At 42.2% G+C, this 19,125-nt stretch overlaps 2 protein-coding genes across 2 annotated transcripts; both read left to right on the plus strand.

Moving 5' to 3' along the window:
* Positions 1 to 538: 538 nt before the first annotated feature.
* LOC129005785 (serine-rich adhesin for platelets-like) lies at positions 539 to 6,285 on the plus strand. Its single transcript, XM_054434795.1, has 3 exons — positions 539 to 681; positions 830 to 1,132; positions 2,982 to 6,285. Exons 1-3 carry the CDS (start codon positions 539 to 541, stop codon positions 6,283 to 6,285), a joined length of 3,750 nt encoding a protein of 1,249 aa, XP_054290770.1.
* A 7,427-nt stretch (positions 6,286 to 13,712) lies between these two features.
* On the plus strand, positions 13,713 to 18,899 carry LOC129005786 (uncharacterized). Its single transcript, XM_054434796.1, has one exon. The coding sequence runs from the start codon at positions 13,713 to 13,715 to the stop codon at positions 18,897 to 18,899; it is 5,187 nt and encodes a 1,728-aa protein (XP_054290771.1).
* Positions 18,900 to 19,125: the final 226 nt, after the last annotated feature.

Consider the following 19,125-nt stretch of genomic DNA (forward strand, 5'->3'; position numbering starts at 1 on the left):
ATGAAATGCCGCAAACGAATGTACATCTGGATATAATAGGACCAAGAATACTTTAACACTGCGAAATTCCTATAAGAACAGCAACGATCACTAGTGAATCCCAGCTTAGAGCAACAATCACTAGTGAATCCAAGCTTAAAGCAACGATCACTAGTGAATCCAAGCTTAAAGCAACGATCACTAGTGAATCCAAGCTTAAAGCAACGATCACTAGTGAATCCAAGCTTAAAGCAACGATCACTAGTGAATCCCAGCTTAAAGCAACGATCACTAGTAAGTGAATCCCAGCTTAAAGCAACGATCACTAGTGAATCCAAGCTTAAAGCAACGATCACTAGTGAATCCAAGCTTAAAGCAACGATCACTAGTGAATCCAAGCTTAAAGCAACGATCACTAGTGAATCCCAGCTTAAAGCAACGATCACTAGTGAATCCCAGCTTAAAGCAACGATCACTAGTAAGTGAATCCCAGCTTAAAGCAACGATCACTAGTAAGTGAATCCCAGCTTAAAGCAACGCAATTGCACTATACTCAAACATGTTGGGGAAGCAATTAGGCTCCAACAACTACACCTTCTGGGTGAAACGCCGTAGACAGACATACAGTTCCCCCCTAGGATTGGCCAAAGATGATCCCATCTTAGACGATCTAACGGTGTCTAGATCTGTGGCCGAGATGACGTATAAAGATTTATTTTCAAATCCGCCGTCTCCTCTTCCTCAACATCTACGCACTCTCAAAATCTAACGATCTACTAGCCAAAGGGCTTGAAATCACCGTGAACTTATTACGATTCGCCGAGTTGTCTAGTTTCTATATCATTTCAAGCTGGATCTCGGTCCTTAATCCAGACCTGTGGGGCTGGAATGAGCTGGCCAAGTACCTCCCAGCGATTCAAGCGGCTCAGAATAAGTATGAGTCGATTGGAATTATGGCTCCGTGGTGTAAGAAAATCCTAACTCCGCAAGAAGTCATGGAGTTCCAGGTACAAAAACTCTCTATTCCATTTTCAGTTGCGCGTCGGATCTCAATTGAATATGGAAATGGGACTCTGGAGAATCTGCAGGGTGACAATCGCACACCTCAGATATGTGCGATTACCAACCACGCTCTGCTACCATGTATTCTAAAGTAGGTGATGCATGTTTTGAGTACTTTGCTTATAATTTGTATACCGGTAGTTACACTTATATCGATGGTAGGCGTCGTAAATTCATTGGCGATAAGGAACCGTTACCTAAAGATGTATGGGACTGAAAATGATACCTCAGTGTTTTATAATTCACAGGTCTCAAAGATGTCGAATACTGTAATTCCACCAGGCACCACTGTTGAACAGCTCTATGCTGAGGTTAAACAGGTTGAAGCGAATCTTGCATGCCTGGAGCAGAAACATGAAAAGCTCCAGGTTGTATCAACAGAATCAGATGAGAAGCTCTGAAGTGATTTAATATTTATTGTTTGTTGAAGTATCAAGTATGTCCATGAACAATGTCCATGCAAGTTTATTGTAAAATTACCAAACAGCATATTAAATTAAAATTCAAAAATTATAATTAATAAACTAATAAAATATAATACTAACCTACAGTATGAACCCTAAATAAATGAATAGTTAACAATAATTTTGTAACAATCATCAGTTAACAACACTCTCCCTTTTTCTTGGATGTATATATATATTTTTCAAATAATTGATCTTTTTTACAATAGCATCTGGTCGTAGGCTTTGCTCATCAGCTATAATCTTCAGGATCCTCGACTCTCGGTTACAGTTTGAAGATTTATCGTTGAAACAATCTTTTAATAGAAGAAGCCTATCGGCAAACTTCTTTAAAGCAAACTCGTTTTTTATTCTGGTTTCTGGTTAGTGTTTTAACTTGTAGTTACGTATAACTAATGAAATAATGATATCGCTAGTAGTTAAAAATCAAACTGTGTAGCTCTCACAGAATAAAGATTTTAAGTACACAAATAATTTACTGACAGTAGGTCTAATCTTTACGTTACGTATAACTAATCAAATAATGATATTGCTAGTAGTTAAATATCAAACTTTGTAGTTCTCACAGAATGAAGATTTTAAGTATACAAATAATTTACTGACAGTAGGTCTAATCTAAAGAATCAACAACGCAATCATTTTTTAGTTTTTGTTGTTGTTGAGGCATTGATTTATGGTTCATTGATGATGCTTCTTCCCCGTTTTCTATGATACTTGTTGACACCAGTTTTTTTCATTATAAACTGATATTGAAAAGCTCACACTCATCACTGGGCGACTTGGCCATTAGGTGGATCAAATTTAATCCAAACGCATCCAGTTCACTGCTCACTTTTTGTTTATCTTCTTCATCATCACCACAGACCACTTGCTTGCCCTTGTGATCTGGTACTCAGCTGATATTCGGCTAAGTGGGCATATCTGCGGGATTAATTTCACCATCATCATCAACATCGATCACTTCAGCGGGAGTTTTAATTTTCCTCCTTCAGTTTAATAAACAACTGATCTGCTGTTGTAAACCGAGCTTTGTTTGGTATGTAATTGCTTTAATTCAACACTCTCCCTTTTTCTTGGAGATATATATATTTCAAATAATTGATAGTTTTTATAATAGCATCTGGTCGTAGGTTTTGCTCATCAGCTATAATCTTCACGATCCTCGATTCTTGGTTATAGTTTGGAGATTTATCGTTGAAACAATCTTTTAATTTAAGAAGCCTATTGGCAAATTTCATTAAAGCAAACTCGTTTTTCATTCTGGTTTCTAATTAGTGTTTTAACTTGTAGTTACGTATTACTAATGAAATGATATCGCTAGTAGTTAAATATCAAATTTTATAGTTCTCACAGAATGAAGAAATTAAGTACACAAATAATTTACTGACAATAGGTCTAATCCAAAGAATCAGCAACCCGATCGTTTTTTCGTTTTGTCGTTATTGAGGCATTGCTTTATTCATTCGGAATCACTAGTGAATCCGAGCTTAGAGCAACAATCACTAGTAAGCCTAGAGCAAAGATCACTAGTGAATTCCAGCCTAGAGCAACGATCACTAGTGAATCCCAGCCTAGAGCTACGACCACTAGTGAATCCCAGCCTAGAGCTACGACCACTAGTGAATCCCAGCCTAGAGCTACGACCACTAGTGAATCCCAGCCTAGAGCAACGACCACTAGTGAATCCCAGCCTAGAGCAACGACCACTAGTGAATCCCAGCCTAGAGCAACGACCACTAGTGAATCCCAGCCTAGAGCAACGACCACTAGTGAATCCCAGCCTAGAGCTACGACCACTAGTGAATCCCAGCCTAGAGCAACGACCACTAGTGAATCCCAGCCTAGAGCAACGACCACTAGTGAATCCCAGCCTAGAGCAACGACCACTAGTGAATCCCAGCTTAGAGCAACAATCACTAGTGAATCCCAGCTTAGAGCAACAATCACTAGTGAATCCCAGCTTAGAGCAACGATCACTAGTGAAACCCAGCCTGGAGCAACGACCACTAGTGAATCCCAGCTTAGAGCAACGACCACTAGTGAATCCCAGCTTAGAGCAACGACCACTAGTGAATCCCAGCTTAGATCAACGATCACTAGTGAATCCCAGCCTAGAGCAACGATCACTAGTGAATCCCAGCCTAGAGCAACGATCACTAGTGAATCCCAGCCTAGAGCAACGACCACTAGTGAATCCCAGCCTAGAGCAACGATCACTAGTGAATCCCAGCCTAGAGCAACGATCACTAGTGAATCCCAGCCTAGAGCTACGACCACTAGTGAATCCCAGCCTAGAGCTACGACCACTAGTGTATCCCAGCCTAGAGCTACGACCACTAGTGAATACCAGCCTAGAGCAACGACCACTAGTGAATCCCAGCCTAGAGCAACGACCACTAGTGAATCCCAGCTTAGAGCAACAATCACTAGTGAATCCCAGCTTAGAGCAACAATCACTAGTGAATCCCAGCCTGGAGCAACGACCACTAGTGAATCCCAGCTTAGAGCAACGACCACTAGTGAATCCCAGCTTAGAGCTACGACCACTAGTGAATCCCAGCCTAGAGCAACGACCACTAGTGAATCCCAGCCTAAAGCAACGACCACTAGTGAATCCCAGCTTAGAGCAACAATCACTAGTGAATCCCAGCTTAGAGCAACAATCACTAGTGAATCCCAGCCTGGAGCAACGACCACTAGTGAATCCCAGCTTAGAGCAACGACCACTAGTGAATCCCAGCTTAGATCAACGATCACTAGTGAATCCCAGCCTAGAGCAACGATCACTAGTGAATCCCAGCCTAGAGCAACGATCACTAGTGAATCCCAGCCTAGAGCAACGATCACTAGTGAATCCCAGCCTAGAGCAACGACCACTAGTGAATCCCAGCCTAGAGCAACGACCACTAGTGAATCCCAGCCTAGAGCAACGACCACTAGTGAATCCCAGCCTAGAGCAACGACCACTAGTGAATCCCAGCTTAGAGCAACGATCACTAGTGAATCCCAGCTTAGAGCAACGATCACTAGTGATTCCCAGCTCAGAGCAACGATCACTAGTGAATCCCAGCCTAGAGCAACGATCACTAGTGAATCCCAGCCTAGAGCAACGATCACTAGTGAATCCCAGCCTAGAGCAACGATCACTAGTGAATCCCAGCTTAGACCAACGATCACACGACCACTAGTGAATCCCAGCCTAGAGCAACGACCACTAGTGAATCCCAGCCTAGAGCAACGACCACTAGTGAATCCCAGCCTAGAGCAACGACCACTGGTGAATCCCAGCCTAGAGCAACGACCACTAGTGAATCCCAGCCTAGAGCAACGACCACTAGTGAATCCCAGCCTAGAGCAACGATCACTAGTGAATCCCAGCCTAGAGCAACGACCACTAGTGAATCCCAGCTTAGAGCAACAATCACTAGTGAATCCCAGCCGAGCAACGATCACTAGTGAATCCCAGCCTAGAGCAACGATCACTAGTGAATCCCAGCTTAGAGCAACGATCACTAGTGAATCCCAGCTTAGAGCAACGATCACTAGTGAATCCCAGCTTAGAGCAACGATCACTAGTGAATCCCAGCCTAGAGCAACGATCACTAGTGAATCCCAGCTTAGAGCAACGATCACTAGTGAATCCCAGCCTAGAGCAACGATCACTAGTGAATCCCAGCCTAGAGCAACGATCACTAGTGAATCCCAGCTTAGAGCAACGATCACTAGTGAATCCCAGCTTAGAGCAACGATCACTAGTGAATCCCAGCCTAGAGCAACGATCACTAGTGAATCCCAGCTTATAGCAACAATCACTAGTGAATCCCAGCCTAGAGCAACGACCACTAGTGAATCCCAGCTTAGAGCAACGACCACTAGTGAATCCCAGCTTAGAGCAACGATCACTAGTGAATCCCAGCCTAGAGCAACGATCACTAGTGAATCCCAGCCTAGAGCAACGACCACTAGTGAATCCCAGCTTAGAGCAACAATCACTAGTGAATCCCAGCTTAGAGCAACAATCACTAGTGAATCCCAGCCTGGAGCAACGACCACTAGTGAATCCCAGCTTAGAGCAACGACCACTAGTGAATCCCAGCTTAGAGCAACGACCACTAGTGAATCCCAGCTTAGATCAACGATCACTAGTGAATCCCAGCCTAGAGCAACGATCACTAGTGAATCCCAGCCTAGAGCAACGATCACTAGTGAATCCCAGCCTAGAGCAACGACCACTAGTGAATCCCAGCCTAGAGCAACGACCACTAGTGAATCCCAGCCTAGAGCAACGACCACTAGTGAATCCCAGCTTAGAGCAACGATCACTAGTGAATCCCAGCTTAGAGCAACGATCACTAGTGATTCCCAGCTCAGAGCAACGATCACTAGTGAATCCCAGCCTAGAGCAACGATCACTAGTGAATCCCAGCCTAGAGCAACGATCACTAGTGAATCCCAGCCTAGAGCAACGATCACTAGTGAATCCCAGCTTAGACCAACGATCACTAGTGAATCCCAGCTTAGAGCAACGATCACTAGTGAATCCCAGCTTAGAGCAACGATCACTAGTGAATCCCAGCCTAGAGCAACGATCACTAGTGAATCCCAGCCTAGAGCAACGACCACTAGTGAATCCCAGCCTAGAGCAACGATCACTAGTGAATCCCAGCCTAGAGCAACGACCACTAGTGAATCCCAGCCTAGAGCAACGACCACTAGTGAATCCCAGCCTAGAGCAACGACCACTAGTGAATCCCAGCTTAGAGCAACGATCACTAGTTAATCCCAGCTTAGAGCAACGATCACTAGTGAATCCCAGCTCAGAGCAACGATCACTAGTGAATCCCAGCCTAGAGCAACGATCACTAGTGAATCCCAGCCTAGAGCAACGATCACTAGTGAATCCCAGCTTAGAGCAACGATCACTAGTGAATCCCAGCTTAGAGCAACGATCACTAGTGAATCATAGCCTAGAGCAACGATCACTAGTGAATCCCAGCCTAGAGCAACGATCACTAGTGAATCCCAGCCTAGAGCAACGATCACTAGTGAATCCCAGCCTAGAGCAACGATCACTAGTGAATCCCAGCCTAGAGCAACGATCACTAGTGAATCCCAGCCTAGAGCTACGACCACTAGTGAATACCAGCCTAGAGCAACGACCACTAGTGAATCCCAGCTTATAGCAACAATCACTAGTGAATCCCAGCCTAGAGCAACGACCACTAGTGAATCCCAGCTTAGAGCAACGACCACTAGTGAATCCCAGCTTAGAGCAACGATCACTAGTGAATCCCAGCCTAGAGCAACGATCACTAGTGAATCCCAGCCTAGAGCAACGACCACTAGTGAATCCCAGCTTATAGCAACAATCACTAGTGAATCCCAGCCTAGAGCAACGACCACTAGTGAATCCCAGCTTAGAGCAACGACCACTAGTGAATCCCAGCCTAGGGAGTTGGGTAACCGTGACCGTGATTGGCTTGCCGACTTGGTCGTCACGTCTACCTCGGCCAGGGGGAATGCGTTCATGAACCTACATCTCACAGTAGACCAGCGGAACCGGCTCTGCGACCGCTAAGCGTAGTTTCTTCTCACCATTGGCCGTCTGGTAGCCATAAAGGTAGCTATGAAAATAATGCCTATGCACCAAAGGTTAGCTTCGGATGCCTTATTGGAAAAGTGTGTTTCAGGCCAAACACAAAACGCCAACGAAGCTCTACATGGGGTTATCTGGTCAAAGTGCCCTAAAACAAGTTTTGAATCAAGGGGAAAACTTGAAATTTGTGTTTGTGAGGCTGTGTGCCAGTATAACACTGGTGTAAATAAATCTATTTGCACCATTCAAGACAAAAGTGGGATTGGTCCTGGAGTAGCAACTACTAAAATAGCAAAACGCTTTGATAAAAAGCGACTTAGGAAAACTCAGTGATGTATATAGTAGGATAAGTGTGTTTTTTTCTTTTTTATGTAATTTGTGTTTTTCATTTGTATTGTATTTTAACATAAAATTATTTTATGGTTTCATATCTACGGTATCCTGGCAACAACTTCATCCATTTATTGATGGTGAGTCCTTTTATAATTATTTGATTAATAACATTTAACTGTACGCCTTTTATAGTGATTTTATTTCAATAACAGATTTCAATAACAGATTCAATAACAGATTTTTATTTTTTATAACAAATTGGTTATCATAAGAAAATAGGATAGGGGTTTTTAACGCGCGATTCCCGCAAATTTGATTATTCGTGTTTTATAAACATATAAATTTATATATCTCAGACACTATTTGAGGTAGAGGGTTGAAGTTTGTTTAGGTATTCTATTCTTCATTAGTAGATCTGAAAAGTTAAGAAGATTTATGCCAATATCACACTTAAAAACAATAATGAAATGAAAACTTTTTTTATAAACAGATAAAGTTATAATTCTTGCTAACTTTTCAGTAGACTAAGTGCCCTACAAAATAACACCTTGATTGTGAATATTCAACCAGTAAAACCTAAGTTATATCAATTCAAAGATAACACTTAGTTTTTTTCCATAAAACTCCCATAAAAATAAACGTGCGGTTATTTTTTAACTTTTGACTATAAATATTAACTTTTATCAAAGCTAGAAACTATAAAAAATAACCAAAGACAAAGAGTTGCATATTAGCAGATTTAGCATTTTCAGTAGAGAATTTCCTTAAAAGGGAACCCGACAGACGACGCCGGAGACGTCCAACCGCCTCTACTGGGGCGATTCGTCGCCCAGCTCACCACCGATGAGTCCAGCCAGAGGTTGGGCGGCGTCGGAGGAGACATAAAGCTGGTGATGGCCCAACCTTACATAACTAATTTAATTTTTAAATTTAATTTTTAATAATTAATTTTTTAATAGGTAATTTTTTTATACTATTCCAAACCTTGTTTCTCGTGTAAGTAGGTGCGGTTTATTTACCGGTTTAATATACCTAGAAATAAATATATGGGATCAGCAATCAAAATTAGACCACCTATTTGAAATTATCGGCAAACCAAAACAACAAAATCCTTTGCAAAGTAAAATCTACAAACTTGATAAGACAAACACTTACAGTGTAATCCACAACAAGAATGTAACCGACGTAATATTGAAACATTTTGAAAATACCTATCAGATAAAACTACCAAAATCAATGATTAGAGAAAAAGCTGATGTTGGATAAAAATTAACTTACAACATTGTCAAAAAAGTATTCGAGTGGAGTAAGTAAATAGAAGTTGTAACAAACTGAGGGGTTTGGGTTTAAAATTACCTATGCTCATAGCTGAAAAGTTCTAAAGCAAAAGTAAAAGATATTAGCACTGACACAAAACAAAAATAAATAACCTTAAAATAACAAGGAAAATCTGAAGCTCGCAGGGAGTACCAACGTCTTCACCCCTCAAGGATGAAGATGATAAATACACGGATCATGCACAGTACCACTACTTTTGAAGTTAAACCGGGACAAGAGGCTACAAAACATTACATTTATTTTATTACGAATCAGCTTCTAGGGAAAAAATCTGCAGCCGTCACAATATTGTCAATCTCAAGCATGAATCTATGTATAAGAACATCGGTATTGCTTTCGGAAGAGAAGGATTTTCCACATGCAGTGCACTTATTAGGACGCTCAATGCCACAATGATACTGTCGAAATTCCAACCAACCAGCTTCTAGGGATGAAATCTCCAGCAGTCACAATATGGTCAATCTCAAGCATGAATCTATGTATAAGAACATCGGTATTGCTTTCGGAAGCGAAGAATTTTCCACATGCAGTACACTTATAAGGACGCTCAATGCCACAATGATACTGTCGAAATTCTAACCAATCAGCTTCTAGGGATAAAATCTTCAGCAGTCACAATATGGTCAATCTCAAGCATGAATCTATGTATAAGAACATCGGTATTGCTTTCGGAAGCGAAGGATTTTCCACATGCAGTACACTTATAAGGACGCTCAATGCCACAATGATACTGTCGAAATTCTAACCAATCAGCTTCTAGGGATAAAATCTTCAGCAGTCGACTTCAGTCGAAAATCTTCAGCAGAAACCAACTTCTGAACTAGAAAAAATTACAATATTCTGAACTAGAAAATAATACAAAGGAAAGAAACAAATTCAGTCACAATATAGTCAATCTCAAGCATGAATCTATGTATAAGAACATCGGTATTGCTGTTGGAAGCGAAGGATTTTCCACTGTCGAAATTCCAACCAATCAATTTCGATCGAAAAAATCTGCAAAATCACACTACATTCCACAATAATAAATTTCATCCAAAAGAACTTAATATGAATTCCTAATCTATTATTGACTTATAGGGAAAAATATTCTCTTCAGAGCAAATTTCCATTGATCATGTTTGTATTTTAACAAAATTAACCTCTCAACAATAGCAAATTCATCCACTATTTATATACATTAGTGTAACGAATAAGTACCTACTTTTCTACGAAGAATGTAATAAAATAAAATTATCTTTTGAATGAAATCCTCATACTTATAGTTTAGTATGAAATAAATACATTTTTTCAAATTTGATTACAATATGTTTATAAACAAGGTAAATTGAAAATTTTAAGTAACCAAAACCATTTTTACAGTTATATTGAACAAAAAGAATTGTCAAGTGAATCAGCACTTATTTAGTACAGTAATCTTAAAACTGCAATGTTATTGAAGTAATTTTACATACCTTATTGTACCTAAATTCTTAATTTTAACTTCAATGTTAAGTTTGTTTCCAGAAAAAAAGACCTGCTATCGAGGGCTGAAGCGACAAATGTTTCAAAAACGTCTCGAAGTATTGTGAAGAGGATCATCTTCGAGGAGCTGTGCTCAAAATTTTGTTTAAAGGGTCAAAGTAGGAAGGAAGTTTTTTTTAAATAATATGTTTGTTCTTCTATACTTGTCTCTTGCTACTTTTTAATAATAATCATTTATTTACAAACTACAATTGTTTCTTAGTAATTTATTTTTCAATTTGAAAATAATTATTTATATTAAAGATATATATTTAATTTTATAACAACAGAACAAGTATTAAAAAACAAATAATACACTATCTTACAGCTGCAAAACCTCTGAACTATCCGACTAAACAGGCGACCATAAAGCAAGGAGCCACTTAATACAACGAATTGCCATGGCCATACAGAAAGGAAATGCCGCCAGCATAATTGGTTCCACACCCACAGACGACGACCTTTCATCAATATTTTATTTGTAACATTAATGGCAGCGAAAACAAAAAGAGAGAAGACTTAAAAAAGAACGGTTAGAAAATAGTATTATATCGTCTCTTGCCTTTCAGAACAAGCATTCTTTGAAATACTACAATGATGTTTATGCAGAGATGAAGTTGAAGAGTATGCCACATTTTGGTGGCTATAAGCTTAACCATCAGGTTAATCATGGTTGGGTGGGTACAGCTTTAAACCATGTAAGGGCATTTGTTAATGACACAAGCACTGATGTGCGGAGATAACACCACCTTTTTATTAGTGGCAACGCCAACATGGGCAAACCGCCTTTGCCGCCTTTGCATTTGGTGTCTTATCACTGGAGGACCGGTCGTATAGGTTGTTTTTGCCCAGCAACAGTGGAGACTTTTTTATGAGTGACCTCAACCCTACTATACATCATCTCATAGTTTTTGATGAGTTTACCCCCGATTTCCATAAAAAGAACTGTTTAGTTTTTATTGATTAGTTTTAAATAAAGGAGACATTTTTTAGTAGCAGTAAAAGTTTCTATTCTCAAAAACATATCAACAACTTATTTGTAAACAGATGTAAGATAAACATGAAGAATCATATGTTATTTTAAAAGCATAGAATATTAAATATCTAAACATCTTCCCCTTTGACAAATTCAATTTTTCTTTTTCTTATGAAAAATAAGTTTCCCTATTAATGATAACTTATCTGGTTTATTGAATTCCATTTTTGAGCAGTCACAAACAAAATATAAATACACTCAAATGCACGACTGCGCCATGTTTTGTTTTTATTGATTAGTTTTAAATAAAGGAGACATTTTTTAGTAGCAGTAAAAGTTTTTATTCTTTAACATAACAACAACTTATTTGTAAACAGATGTAAGATAAACATGAAGAATCATATGTTATTTTAAAAGCATAGAATATTAAATATCTAAACATCTTCCCCTTTGACAAATTCAATTTTTCTTTTTCTTATGAAAAATAAGTTTCCCTATTAATGATAACTTATCTGGTTTATTGAATTCCATTTTTGAGCAGTCACAAACAAAATATAAATACACTCAAATGCACGACTGCGCCATGTTTTGTTTTTATTGATTAGTTTTAAATAAAGGAGACTTTTTTAGTAGCAGTAAAAGTTTATATTCTTAAAAACATAACAACAACTTATTTGTAAACAGATGTAAGATAAACATGAAGAATCATATGTTATTTTAAAAGCATAGAATATTAAATATCTAAACAAGAACTTTATGCTTTTGAACCCCTTGTTGAGTGGTGACAAGGTCAATGTTGACCAGAAGTGTCGTGGCTATGCCATCCCTGTACGTTGGACTGATCCCATTATCATTCTTTCTAACCACCCCCTATCAGACTTTGATGAGACCTTTCAGTCTCGTGTTAGGGAGGTTGTTGCTGACCGTCCTATTCAGAAGTTGATAGATGAGTACAATGAAATGCAGGGTGTAGTTGGTATCTATCCATCATCGATTAATGCTGTAAGGCCTGTGCAAATATTTGACTATCAGTACAATGAGTCTCTAAATACTATACAATCCGATGTGTAACTGACTGGGGATACAAATTCTAGACCACTTCTAGATGAGCTAGAGACTTGAAATTTTCGGTGGTTGTAGGTCTAGTGCCCAAACCACCCATAAAATTCCAAAAAGTCACATTTTCAAATTTTAACCCCCCCGAAAATTCGAATTCCCCCCCCATGTTATTCTTATGGGGAATAACATTAAAAATGGCCGACTTTCGTGTTCCCATCTGAACCACTTAGAAACGTGCTAGAGACTTCAAATTTGCGTAGTATTGTAGTAAAAGATCTTACATTACCGGTGGAATATGCAAAAGTCCCATTTTCAAATTTTAACCCACCCAAAAATCCAAAACGGCGGACCTCTGAAAACGAAAAAACACTTTTTTTTCAACCGGATGTAGCTCGAAAACGGTAAGAGCTAGAAAAGATTTGACAGTATATCCAGGAACAGGAATTAAATTTTCTACAAAACCCTCTTAGCCGTTTTCAGAAAATCGCACTCCTTAAGCTTCAAAAAACGCCCTACTTTCAAAATTTTGTAAATTTTTTTCAAATTTTTATCGGTTTTTGCTATGTTTTTGTACCTAAATAATTATTTTTTGCAAATATTATTAATGTTTCGTATTCTCCTTAGTTTACTTTACATTTCACCCTTTACATGTATTTTCGTAACTTTACTCCTTGACCCCCAAAAACTTAATTTTAATGTGAAAATTTGATTGGTTTTTACCGGTTTTACCAGCCCCATGTTATCCTTATGGAGAATAGCTATGTAATTTTAATACTTTGGTATGCTCATCTGATTAGTTTAGAAACGTTCTAAAGACTTTAAATTTTTGTAGTATTGCAGTATGGGATCATCCGTTAATGGTGGAATTTGCAAAAATGCCTTTTAAAAATTTTAACCCCCAAAAAAATCCAAAATGGTAGACGTATAAAAACGAAAAAACACGGTTTTTAATACCGACTATAACTAAAAAACGGTAATAGCTAGCAAAAATTTGAAAGAATCTTCATGAACAGGAATTAAATTTCCTACAAGACACTATTACGCGTTTTTAGAAAATCGCACTCCTTCACCTAAAAAAAAGCCCCACTTTCAAATTTTGGTAAATTTTCTTCAAATTTTTAACGGTTTTTGATAATTTTTCGTACATAAAAAATTTTTTCTTCAAATATTATTAATGTTTCGTACTCTCCTTAGTTTACTTTACATTTCACCCTTCACATGTTTTTTCGTAACTTTACTCCTTGACCCCCAAAACGCGTAGGTCAGTAACGCTGTATAGTCATTTGGTTCTCGCTCTAATTTTTGCTAATGGATTTGGCTACCCATGATTAAGTTTCACTGTCACTTCTTCCTATTTATTGGACTTGTTATTTTGGCGATTTTGCTGCAATTTTCTGTAAGCATGGAATTCTCTTGCGTTGCTGCTGGGTCGTTCCACCAGGGAGATCCCAGATTTACCGAGAGCAACAACGCTCAATGCATGGCAAATGCAACCTGTGCCCTCGCATGGCAAGCATTCTGCGGCGGATTCAGTACCAACGCTATTGACGCTATACTCATGGCGGGCGATAGCTTGTATACACTATCTCGCCGTGAGCATAGCATCACTAACCGGTATCTGTTCCCTGAGGACCTCGCCAGGCACTTCGTGGTTGCACACCATCGTGTTACCATCGAAGAAATTTCTTGTGTTTGGGACGGGTTGTATCCGTTACGAAACGATGGCCTAGATGAGGTGACCTCTTCCTTGTCTTCGGTTTTGGAAGCAGCTATGCCCGGTGACTCCGTTGATAGCGGTTTTTTGTTTACGGGACAGTTGGTGACAGTCGCTTTTTGGCGTTTCCAAGGGCGGCTGTACCTCTTTGATTCCCACGCGGTAAACGAAAACCGTCGTCGAGACATTGATGAGGCGAGAAATAAGGCTAGGGTGTTCGTCTGTAATAGTTTTCGTTCTCTAGCTTCCCTCATTTTGGTGAATTCTGCGTTCGTCGGTGGGCAGTACTCCGTCACAAAAATAAAGTTTTCCGTCAACGAAACTCAAACTGTCCACACGGTCGACTGTTCGGACAATGACTTAACTCAGTTATCAGAATCTGCCTCTGAGACAGTTGTTCAGAAAACCAAATGTCCTGGTAGACCAAAAACAATAAAGCGTGGTCGTCCAAAGCTTTTAGACACGACCCGAGAAGAGCAAGTGGATGCGGCGAAGAAGAAGTATAGGGAGACGCACGCTGACAAACTCCGGGATGACAGTCAACGTTACACTCAAACCCACCCTGAGGTGCACCGAAAGGCTGTTCAGCAATACGACCTGCGTAATCCCGGTGCTTCTGCTGAGAGAGTTCAGATTTTTCGCCTGAAAAATCCGAAAATGTCTGAACTTCGCTATATGCCCGCATCACTTGCTCGGTCCGTAGTCAAAAATGGCCCCATGTCTGTTTGGAATGGGGAGCCACTCAATGAAATACAACCATACAAATTAAAAAAAGTCAGTCTCTGGGTTGACGACGTTTACAGATGTCGTCATTGCCAAGCACGGCTCTTCGAGGAGGAGAAGAATAGAAAGCAATGGTGCTGCGGGGAAGGAGCGTTCAATGTTCTCGACATTCCTCCGTTGCAAGAACGCTTTTATTCCGACCGTCTCTTCCTGGAAAGAGCCCGTGCGTACAACGACCTGTTTGCTTTCTGCGCGCTCGAAGTGTCAGGCGGGTATCGTCATCCCAGTGGTCTTTCTTTTTTCAAGATCGAGGGAAGAATGTACCACCAGGTCTACAATCTGGACGCCCCAGGACAAAAGTTCACCACTCGTTCTGGGAACGTTCAGTTTGTGAATCGGTCCCGCCTGTATATTGACGATGGCGAAGAGCGCCGTAACATTGCGATGGGTAGATCGCTTGATGCCGAGATCATCGACGGTATTGCTGATTTCCTGTCTAGGGAAAATCCTTACATTGAGCATTACCGTCGATTGAGCAACGAGCCTTCCGTAACAGCTCACTTGGCTTTTGAAGTAACAAGCAGGTCTACCCATGGCCCTGTTCTCGGTGATCGGCAAACAGGCGTCGAAGTGCACGCCGTGCTCAGCAATGATGAAAACGACACTGAGCCCCGGAGACTGACTATATGGAAATCCGGTTCCGATAGACCTACATTTATTGATCTTTTACACCCCCTAATGGAACCTTTCCAATATCCCCTACTTTACCCGCAAGGCACTGTGGGATGGCACGTTGGCCGCCTTGATAACAAGGGTGCCAAACTGACTCAATTTAAGTACTCGCGGTGCCTCCTACTTTCTGAACCTCGCTTCTCTCACCTAGGCCGTCTCTCACAAGCTTGGCAGGTTGAGATGTTCGCGAGGTACGAGGAGGAGAAACTGCGTTACATTAAGTTTACGCAGCTGAAGAACACCGATAGTGCCTTGCGGGTGGGGCCGGTTGACGAGATTCGGAATGCACAGCAGGTCTTGAACGACATCGCTCGTGATGAAACCGTCCAAGGCGAGGGTGGGGTGCAGGCAGGAAAAGTCTACCTCCCAAGTTCGTTCACCGGGGGGCCCAGGTACATGAAAGTAAAATACGAAGACGCTATGGCAATCGTATCGCGCCTGGGTTCCCCCACTTTCTTTTTGACGTTTACTTACAACGCGACTTGGGAGGAAAACAAGAAAGCTTGCCCTCGTGGAGGTACTCGCAGTGACCCTAGCACTGCTTGCAGAGTTTTTAGGATCAAACTTCTGGAACTTCTCCGAGACCTGCGCAGCGGAGCAATGTTTGGACGCTCTGTCTATATCGTCTACGTCATCGAGATGCAAATGAGGGGCCTTCCTCACGCCCACATTGTATTCAAGATTGACGGCGACGGACCAGTTCAGGCGTCCGAAATTGACTCCATCATCCGCGCGGATATTCCCTCGGAAGAAGAGGCCGGAGGCCGACTGAGAAAGTTGGTCCTCAAACACATGATCCACGGTCCATGTGGTAATGATCATAGGACTGACTTTCTCTGTTGGGACTCTGCAAAGGGTTACTGCACCAAATACTTCCCCAAGCCCTGCTGTGAAACCACCCACGTCGACGAGAGGGGATTCGTCCAGTACAAGCGAGATTATACCAATCGGGGGACAATTGTATCACGCAATAAGAACATTATCGTACATGACGGTTGGGTTGTGCCTTATAATCCCGCACTGATGTTGAAATACGAGGCTCACATCAATTTGGAGCTGGCGTCTACTCGCCGCGTGATTAAGTACCTCTTCAAATATCTTATGAAGGGAGGATCTCTCCAGAACGTCACAGTTACTCCCTTCAGTAAGCAAGATGATGAGGTACAGCATTACGTGACGAAGAGAATGGTGGGTGCCAGTGACGCGTGCTGGCGTTTATTAAACTTTCCAGTATCAGAATCTGAGCCGGCTGTTGAATGTCTTCCCGTCCATCTGGAGGGCAAGCAGTCCGTCCTGTTTAGACCTGGCCAACTGGCAGAGGCAGCCGCTAGGAACAGCTCCAAACTCACCATCTACTTTGACCGGCCTCGTATTTCACTGTTTGACGACCTGACTTATCAGGGGTTCTATGAAACGTTTGTGGTTCATGTCAAGCGCCCAAAAACTGCGGAGATATACGAGCACCCCGATGGCGTCCATTTTATCACTGCCCGACAGCGTGGCGAGAAGGTGTGCAGACTGTTTTGGGTCTCACCGAGCAGGACAGAACAGTATTACCTGCGTATCCTGCTTATGACTGTATCTTGCCTTGGTTATGCCGACCTCCTGTCCCGCGGTGGACCAAACTGCCGCACTTTTCAAGGGGTCGCGCGGCATCTTGGCTTGGTGCAAGACGAACAGGAGTACCACTACGCACTGCGCGAGGCCGCCACTTTCATGACTGGCCCGAGACTTCGTTCTTTCTTTGTGATCCTCTGCAACATGGGGGCTCCTGCAGCTCTCCTGTGGGATGCTTTCCGTGATTCCATCTGCGAGGACCACATAGAGCGTAATCCTCTCGATGTTGAACTGGCCTACAAGCTAGGTCTCATCGATATTGATCGGAGTCTTCGTCGGCAGGGTTCTTGCGTCGCAGATCATGGCCTCCCCGATGTACACGATGACACGACGGAGTTGGGCAGAGAACTGCTCTTACATGGTGAAAATCAACAGAGAGTGTTTGTGGAGGAGTGGGTGCCAAAGCTCTCTGAAGATCAAAACCGCGTATTTGAGTACGTTACCTCCGTTCTCAATGCCCCTGCCAGCGGAACGTCGTCGAAAATCATTTTTCTTGACGGCCCGGGAGGCTATGGGAAGACCACTCTGATTCGTGTCATTCTCGCATACGTGAGAGGTTGTCGTCAGGTTGCACTGGCAGTCGCTAGCTCTGGGATCGCCGCGGGTAACATGCCTGGTGGAACTACAGCTCACAGCATGTTCCGGTTGCCACTCGACTTCGGTGACGGCACCGGCTTTTGGAACATCACCAACGGCTCCCAGCGAGCAGAGCTCATCAGGGCCGCAAGGCTCATTGTCTTTGATGAGGCCCCGATGGCACATCGGTTCGTTTTCGAGGTTCTTGACAGATCCCTGCGAGACCTCATGCGTTCCAGTGAGCTATTCGGTGGTAAAATATTCCTCTGTTGTGGCGACTTTCGCCAGATCGCGCCTGTCGTTGTAAACGCTCGTACTCCAACTGACATTGTTTGTGTCTCACTTCGGGCTTCCCATCTGTGGCAGAATTTCAAAATTTTTGCCCTGACAACAGCTCATCGGACTAGTAGTTCCACAGCCTATTCCGAATTCCTTCTTAGGGTAGGCAACGGAACTGTCAGTTCGACCACTTTCTTGGAGGGACGGAACGAACAAAGTCTAATTCCGCTGCTCGGGATTAGACAAGTGACGTCTTTGACTGATTTGGTCGATTCCGTCTTTCCCGCAAACGTCCTACTCGACTCTGATATGTGTTCGCGACGCGCAATCCTCTCGACTCTGATAGTGAACGTCAAGGAGATCAACGACCACATCTTGAACTCCCTCGACGGTCATCTGTACGAGCTGAGGAGCGCCGACACAGTCGACAGAGAGAACGACGATGGCCTGGATGTCGACGTTCAACTCCTGAACACGGCTACTGGCAAGGGCGTACCAGACCATGTTCTGCGGCTGAAGATCGGTTCTGTTTGCCTCATTATGAGGAACCTCAACATCGCTGAAGGACTCGTCAACGGCACTAAAGTCATCGTAATCGGCATCACCAACCGCCTGATTACAGTGAGACTTCCCGGACAGACGCAACCTATCGGAATTCCCCGGATTACCTTTACTTTTGCGTTTGTCGAGGGTTCGCCGTTACGTGTTCGTCGACGTCAGTTCCCACTGATGTTGGCCTATTGCATGACCGGACACAAGAGCCAAGGTCAGACAATAGATTCAGTCGGTGTTGATTTACGGACCGATTGCTTCACGCACGGGCAACTATACGTCTTGCTCAGTAGGGTCAGACATCCAGACCATATTGTTGTTCTCGTACACCCCGAACGTGTCCGAGATGGAATCGCATACGCAAAGAACATCGTGTATGGCGATCTCCTTCTCTAAACCTGATTTGACATTAGCAGTAGGCTAGGGGATCTGCTTAATCAAAACTCCCCGTTGTGACTTGACAACATCGGCAGTACGATAGGGGGCCTGCCTTATCAAAAGTCCCCGTTGTTGTATAAAGTAGTTAGTAAAGTTTACTAACTTGTACATTTGTAAATAATTGTAAATATGGTTCCGACGTTTCCTGGCCTCCCCGTGGCGGAACTGGATATGCCATAAATTG

This window comes from Macrosteles quadrilineatus, unplaced genomic scaffold (genome assembly GCF_028750875.1).
Source record: "Macrosteles quadrilineatus isolate MER2022 unplaced genomic scaffold, UCM_ALF_1.0 Scaffold_33__1_contigs__length_1397503, whole genome shotgun sequence".
Classification (NCBI taxonomy): domain Eukaryota; kingdom Metazoa; phylum Arthropoda; class Insecta; order Hemiptera; family Cicadellidae; genus Macrosteles; species Macrosteles quadrilineatus.